The sequence below is a fragment of the Austrofundulus limnaeus genome, unplaced genomic scaffold (assembly GCF_001266775.1).
Source record: "Austrofundulus limnaeus strain Quisiro unplaced genomic scaffold, Austrofundulus_limnaeus-1.0 Scaffold541, whole genome shotgun sequence".
Taxonomy (NCBI): Eukaryota; Metazoa; Chordata; class Actinopteri; order Cyprinodontiformes; family Rivulidae; genus Austrofundulus; species Austrofundulus limnaeus.
The window spans coordinates 192,871-199,403 of record NW_013952943.1 but is presented as its reverse complement, the minus strand read 5'-3'; the positions used below and the strand labels follow the sequence as shown (position 1 = coordinate 199,403).

The following is a 6,533-nucleotide window of genomic DNA, read 5'->3' as shown; positions in this document are numbered from 1 at the left end:
CTGTTACACTATCCTCCTCAGTTCAAATATATCTTTATTTTTAACCTTGTTTTACATCCCTAAAGATGAAAACACCTAGTGAAAACATAATTTTGTGTTTATGTTAACTTTTACGTTTATCAAAAGAGCTCAAATAGGACTACAGAGTAGTGGAGGAACCACCATTCCAACAGAATACCATATTACAACTGTATAACTGAATTAGAAAGGCATTCTTATTGAAGTGTCTCTGTTTTCCCCTGGTAAACTTTTTTTAAACACATTATTTTGTGACCATCTTTCTACTGACCCAAATTATGGTGGGAAATATTTTCAAATGTATGTATTTAAAAAAAAATTCCCCAAGTGTTCCAGTGGTTTAGTTTTGTGACTCAAAGCAGAGAGACAAGTGAATGTAAATGTGTTGCTTTTTGCTGATTATAACACAGGATGATTAAAGTCCTCCTCGTTTCCTGTCGGATTTAATGAGTGTTCTCGTTATCSTTGGATTTCTCTGCTGAGAAATTCTTTTTCGCTGGTGTTTGCTGCAGAGAGAGACGAGCTCAGCTGCTGAGGAGTTTGAGCTTCAGTTAGTATTTGCTCAGGATCATTTGTGCAAATGCTCCGACATTCACCCGCTGTGCTGTGCTCAGATTGGAAGGACTGTTTATTCTGAAGTAGTTGGCTTTTTGCAGGAACATCCAGTCTCCAGAATCACAAATTTTAAAAAAATGTTTCCACTAGATTATTGCTTTGAACTGTTGATTTGTTCTTATTGTGTATTTGATACAAGGACGACACTGAAGGTGTGCAATAAAATAAAAAATCTGCAACTGTCATCAGTCCTCCACTGAATGAGGTCTCTACCACCTCCAACTCTAGATCTGAACTGATCTAGAGTTGATGCATAGAGCTGCATTCAGTGTTTAATAATCTGAAAATATTCAGTCATTTCAAATTTGAGAGGCCAGCAAACCAGCTACTCACTGGTTACAGGACGACTCCCCTAACCACTCTTCCACAGTCGCTTATTGTTTTAAACCACCAATGGTCACTAAACAGTTTAATCCTTGTGCTTTAAAAAACTCCCAATAAGAATTATGAAAAAAAGATGCCCTCGACCTTCAGCTGAGCTAACCTTTTAATACAAAGATTGAAGCTGCAAAACTGAGTCGTTTGTTAAAATTGTAAATTGGCAAACTTAAATTTCACTCATTTTAAATGAAAAATAAAGGACATAAAAGGCAAAAAATTTATTCAATCGTCTTTTAGCAGATGGCAAGATACAACTTATTTCTTTCTAAAATCCATTTGTAATACATAAACATCTCTGTATGTGCACATTGCATTTACTCAGTAGGAGATTTTAAGCAAAGATTATCTCATCCTGCACTGAAGAGGAAAATAATAAAACATCTGTTGTGACAAAGTTGTCTTGAATAAYATTAGGAAAAGTCATTAAAAACAGGACAGGTTTCCCTTTTTAAAAACAAAAAATTCCCCCCAACAACCTTACAAAAAAAAAAGGTGGACTACAAACGGCCTGCAAATACACATGCAGTGGTGTCATCATGCCCCCTCCTCCCCACAAGTCAAACCCAGAACTCGTGACTGGGCAAGGAGTCAATATGAAAGAACTCGTCAAGTCATAAGTTACCACATGAAAAGACAAAGACCCACAAAGGGCAGGCTGACTTTTATGAACCCCCACCTTTCCAACATCAAGTATACCCCGCTTCCCCCTCCTCTTCCTCCTCCAGCACTTCCAAGACTTCAAGTATTCCCACCTCCGACTCTAAACCTTCAACTTCTTTTATTTCTTAGGTTTACAACGTTTTCTAGATAAGTGCACTCAACGTTCATCTATACATAGAAAAATAATAGTAACGGTAACAATTATAACAATTATTTTACATTTCAGGGTTTTTTTTTCTTCTTTTTATTATATAATACAACTGTGATGTTGAGTCACTTTATCCCGTTGCATCACATTCCCCCCGCCCCTGAGAGTAACGTTCAAGTTTAGCCTTCTGCAGCTACCAAGAAGAAAACAGGAACGGCAACCTTGATTTGGTTATTTAAATAATAATATTAGCAATCATTGATAACAGCAGTAATTATATTCTGAACAACTTGTTTCTTTTCACAGATCCTTGTGCTTCGAGGTGTGACGATGAGGATTATTTACAAGCTCCTGATTGGCCACGTGCCTCTGGCTTCAGCCCGTTTGCTGGTGGACAGACACAGACGGCCTTCAGCCTGAAAAATAACCCAAAGAAAATCAATAAACACCCACGATCACACAGAGCTACAATATATATATGACACATGACAACAACAGGTCTTGACATGTCTTGCATTCTGATATCATCTCTTCTTAATCTAACACTTTAGGCAGAACCGCTCATGACAGCTGACGTAAAAGTGATTGACAGGCAGCTCAGGCATGTGCGGCATCTCTTTCACCAACCTTGGTCAAACGATCCGGCTCTCCGGCTGCCTCAGGAACCTGCAGCGATGCAGCTCCGGCATTTGTACAACTTGGGGTCGTGGGTGCGGATGTGATTCCGGACATTCCTCAGCCTGAAGAACGTCTTGCTGCAGAGCTAGAGATACAAACGTTACGCTAAAATGTGATGTGGTAGTAGCTGAGAGTCATCCACAACATATACTCTGAGCACCAACTCATCTCTGCAGATCTCGCCATCAATTTGTGTATAATGGAATTTTCAAGATTTGACCAAAACAGCTTTAAATTTCATTTCTGAACATCAGATATTTCACTCCAACGCTCAGACAGTAGGTATGCACTAAGCTTTTCATTTAAAAAATGTTAAAATGGTAGCAAACCAAAGATTGTAGAGGAGATACTGATGACAGACTAAAAAAGGAGGAAATGATGCTGTCCTCAGCTTCATATGTAATCCTGGATATTGAAACAACTAATTATTATTTATTCAATGATCAACAAACAGCACATGTAGAATAGAGCTGGAGTGTGCGACATTTTCATGACAGACATTAAAATTTAAGGTTTTACTAATGTTGGACTGATAACCAATTTGGACCTTGTGGATAATTGGTTTCACTTTATCTTGTTTCGTTTTCATTACATCGTGTTGTTTTTGTACAAATAAAGTGAAACTAGTTTCCAATACTACTTTATTCTCAAAATTGTAGTTGTATTATTAAAATTATTTGTTAAAAGCATAGCTCCTGATGTTTTTGTTGTAACCTTAGTCTGTCTTTATGGAAAGAAAAAAAAAAGCTGAATACAATTTGAGAGCACTACAGCAATACTGGCAGCATTAAATGGCCCAATCAAATACTCCCCAGTTACAGATCATTAATCATGGGCTTCACACTGTCCTTTTTTTCATCTTCAATGCTTTTTAGACAGAATACAGTTTTAATGGCAAAAAACTTAAACTGGTTTTGAAGGGTTACCAACAAACTAATGTTTTTTTTTTTTGTTTGACTGAAAAAGCAAATTAAATCAAGAGAACCAAAAGCCAAAATTACCAAACTTCCCTCTGGGATCAAGAAAGTATTTTTGAATTTGAACTGAATTGAATTGAAGAGTGGATTGAACCGATCACAGATAGGTGGCTCTACTTCTCATAGGTCTGGAGCTTACCGGACAGGGCCAGTGCTTTCCATCCACATGCCTTATTTGATGCATAATTAGAGCATCACAGTCCTTGTAGGTGGCTGWGCACTGCAGACAGGCATGGGCCGCCTTTGGAACTTTTGGTGCTTGACTGCGAGGCCCTCGAAGCTGCTTTAGGCGTGCTCGCCGTACAGCATCCAGGATGACGCAGCTCCTGCTGCTCACAGCAATGACTTTACTTTGTCTCTACATGTGACATGCGAGGAGAAAACACAGATTAGTTTAGATAAATGCAGATTAAACATGTTTGTGATTGTACCTAGGCATGCCCATTCATTAGTGATTTATAGCGCTGTAAATGTCACAGTGAACTGTTATCACCAAACAGTTAACTACCTTTGGCATGGTCTGTGTAGTCTTTGACCCAGCACATTTGTTCAGGAGTGAAGTGGTGGTTTTGGGCTTCTGTTTGGGTCTTGGAGTTGAGCCTTGGGTCCCTCTCTTCTCCCTCTTCACAACAGGGAGGACGGGTGGTCCTCTGGCTCTCAGTGTCCTGTGGGGAGACTGTCCCGTCTCAAATTTCTCACCRCCCTGTGACACGGAGCGCGTCAAGCAGATATCCACGCTCTCCTCCTCTTTCTTCAGCCCTGCCATTGGCCCCCCGGCTGGTCGGCAGAAGTTGAACAGAAAGCCTGAGTCCAGCAGTTTGATGGRAGGCTTGCTCTGACGTTTACCAAGATCTGGTGAGGGAGGATCGGAGAACTGTCCAACCGGCACAGGTTCAGCTGGTTCCTCTTTAATGGCTCTGTACAGATGGTGGCTGTAAATGGACGATGGGGGTGAATGCTCTGAAAACTGAAGCCCATTAGCTTCAGTATCCTTCACTTTTGTTTTAGTACTGTGGACCCCCTTCAGATTCTTCCTCCCTTCCTCTCGGTTCGCAGACGTTGTCTTGTCTGTGTCTTTCRTGGAGCCCCGTCGGAGTTTGGCTTTTGTAACCAGCCGGCTGCTGTTATAACGCAGTGTTTTCACCGAGTCTGCAGGGACCTTGTTTCTGAATGACGTCCTCTGTGCAGGAGGGGACTCTGAGRACACGTGATCATAGTGATTGTTTGATGACAGTCCGGAATCTGAGATGGARTATTCAGCTGGTTCTGCTTTGATTTTTATGTTTCTCACAAAGGATTTTTTGGTGCTGCGTCTCAGAGGCTGCTGAGTATGACGGCAGGCACCWTTACCCGTCCTCACGGAGCGTCTGAGCTCCCTCATCCCAAAGGCGGGCCTGGACGTATGCTGGAACAGGTCTGGAAGAACCCCTTTGCTTCTCAGGCTCCTGTCAGTCGGAGGAACGAGCYGTTTGACATTTTTTCTCCTCTTCGCAGGAATCTGCTTTGAGCTAGCTGAGGCCAAAGCCTTGGTCTTGACAGACTTGTTGAGGAGTCGAGTGTTGACGGGGTTACAAAGAGGGAGTGACAGTGTCATATCTTCATACGACAGTCCCGGGGAGGACGTACGAGGTTTTCGCCGCTTGGTCAGTGAGTAGTTGTTGGCCTTCAACTTCCTTAGTCGTTTCTTTTGCCTCCAGCCAATCAGATCTTCTGGTCTGGGGAGCAGAGCGGTCCTCTGAAGCCCGAGGACATTCATAAGCTTGTACTTCTCCTGTGCCCTTTCATAATCCTCTTCATCCTCTCCGACCTCCTCTGGTTCCTGTTTGATCCTCACTGGGCTGCAGGTTGTGCCTGGCCTCAACCTCGATGAGCACGAGAGCTGCGTGACRGCGTGGGATTTTTTGCCTCGTCGAGGCGTCTCTGGCACGGGCAGCAATCTCTGAACCTCCTTGGCGGCTCCAGGAGAAGAGCGTAGAAGACGGGTGCTCGATGCCGATATGGGTGAGTAATTCTGTGACTGAGAGGTGGCCATGCCATGACGGGGTGTGCTGCCTTTTTTGGAAGAGGGGGATTTAAAGTCCATGAGCTTCATCCTGTSTGAGGGACTCAAAGGGAGGCCATTTTGGTCTTGGGGTTTTGGCAATCTGCGCAAATTACGCCTAGGGCTTCCGTGTATAGACTCATCTGACGCATCGAGTATTAAACTAAAGCTTTCATTCATGTTGTCCAAATCTAAAACCTCTTCCTTTTGTTGATAATGTTCACGGCATGAACCAGCACAGGCTGAGGTAAAGCGCTTGCCAGGGTGGAGTTGTTGCTCCTGCTCTTTAAGGAGAGCCGAGCAGGCCTCCACTGCGGGCCACATGCCCAGGTGTCGAGCCATAGCGCACACCTCYGGTAGGTCCTCCTGACGAACACAGAGAGTGGAGGAATAGGAGAAGTCCAGCAGAGACAGAAGACTGTCCTCGCTAAAACCTGCGAGACAACAAACACACATTGTTAGTTAAGCATCGGAAAAACTGAAGTTCAAATATATTTACACTGTGTACAATAAGGGTGCAGGATATGCCTAAGTTATGATGAAGGGTCTGCATTATATGGTGTAATTGCTTGCCATACAGGCACCTCTCGTCTCCTTCCTCTGCAGCTATGGATCCTGAGCAGGAAACATTTTTAAACAGCTGATTAAAAAAAACAAGCAGTTTTTCAGAATGTTATTGTTAACTAACTATTCATGCKTTGTTTGATGTGGAGAGCTTTAGATGACACCTTCCTCTGATCCCTTTCTGTCTCTGCAGGCAATTAAACCGTGCACCATGATGAGAGGGGAAATCATCTGACACATTCATTGTGTACTTCAATGTGCCAAACATCTGTACCGAACTGTCACAATACAAACACATGCACTGCTACATCTCTAATGTCCAATATTAGCACTGGGTATTATGGCCAGTTCTCTAAATCGATTCGATTCATAAAGTTCTGAATCGATTAATCACGATTCGATTCAATGAAAACGTTTATTGATATTGTATTTTGCAACTGTTTTGCAAAAT

At 42.5% G+C, this 6,533-nt stretch overlaps 1 protein-coding gene across 1 annotated transcript in view; it reads right to left on the bottom strand.

Moving 5' to 3' along the window:
• Positions 1–1,217: 1,217 nt before the first annotated feature.
• The window catches only part of si:dkey-229b18.3 (uncharacterized), a 9,587-nt gene continuing 4,271 nt past the window's right edge, over positions 1,218–6,533 (bottom strand). The window contains exons 4-7 of the mRNA XM_014026293.1: positions 3,986–5,952; positions 3,617–3,835; positions 2,450–2,585; positions 1,218–2,238 (exon numbers count right to left, since the gene is read on the bottom strand). Coding sequence (XP_013881747.1) covers positions 2,481–2,585; positions 3,617–3,835; positions 3,986–5,952 — 2,291 coding nt within the window. The 3' untranslated portion in view covers positions 1,218–2,238; positions 2,450–2,480. The remainder of the gene's footprint in view (positions 2,239–2,449; positions 2,586–3,616; positions 3,836–3,985; positions 5,953–6,533) is intronic.